The sequence below is a fragment of the Tarenaya hassleriana genome, unplaced genomic scaffold (assembly GCF_000463585.1).
Source record: "Tarenaya hassleriana unplaced genomic scaffold, ASM46358v1 Cleome4005, whole genome shotgun sequence".
Taxonomy (NCBI): Eukaryota; Viridiplantae; Streptophyta; class Magnoliopsida; order Brassicales; family Cleomaceae; genus Tarenaya; species Tarenaya hassleriana.
In genome coordinates, this window is record NW_010966886.1 from 1 (window position 1) to 768 (window position 768).

The window sequence follows — 768 nt, forward strand, 5'->3', positions numbered from 1 at the left end:
ATAATAATAATAATAATAATAATAATAATAATAATAATAATAATAATAATAATAATATATTGGGTCGGATAGGCCAATCTAATATCATAATTGAGTTAAAAGAACGGTGCCAAACTTTCTTACCGATTCGGCCATATCGATCAGACAATCTCCGATCATATCATAGAAAACACCTTTCCATGTACGGATCATCTGTACGCCATCGGGCAAACATAGTCCCAAGATAATCATCAGTCCTCCCGGGAGAAGCTCTTGAGCTCTAGCTTCAATGAAAGCTCCCATATCCTTCTTGAATTGTTTCTTGTATGCCTTTTCCACTTCGTCAACTAAATTAGTACAAAGGATGTTGTTTTTGTTCCAAGCTTGTGTGTTTCGGTTACAAATATCTTTTGGAGTTGTTGAGAGCCAAACGAGTGCGTTAGAAGCGTGCCCGATGTGAAGGCTTTTTTTCGGGAATAATCGTCGGTAGAAGGAACCAGGAACACCGCATGCAAAGATTTGATGGTCAAGGTAATACGGAGGTAGGGTTTTGAAGAGAGTATTGAAGTCGTTGTTGGATTGATCGTTGAAGAAAATTTGGAACTCGAGGTGTGTCTGATTCTTTCCTTTGGATTTTTCTCGTTGGTGTTTGAGTTTTACGGTTTCTACAATGTTTTGAACGGCATCAAATGTATTGGATCCAACAGAACAACCGAAATCCGCGATTTTGTAGAGATTTAGATCAAATTTCGGTGTTTGAAGATTGAGTTTTGCTAAAATAGCTTCTTT

The 768-nt window shown here is 37.4% G+C and overlaps 1 protein-coding gene across 1 annotated transcript; it reads right to left on the reverse strand.

The window, feature by feature from the left end:
- Positions 1-42: 42 nt before the first annotated feature.
- LOC109117132 (probable S-adenosylmethionine-dependent methyltransferase At5g38780) lies at positions 43-765 on the reverse strand (the record flags this gene model as incomplete). The annotated part of the gene is made up of 1 exon (XM_019203866.1): positions 43-765. A coding segment is annotated over one exon (681 nt), but the record flags the coding sequence as incomplete, so codon positions are not given.
- Between the last annotated feature and the right edge of the window lie 3 nt (positions 766-768).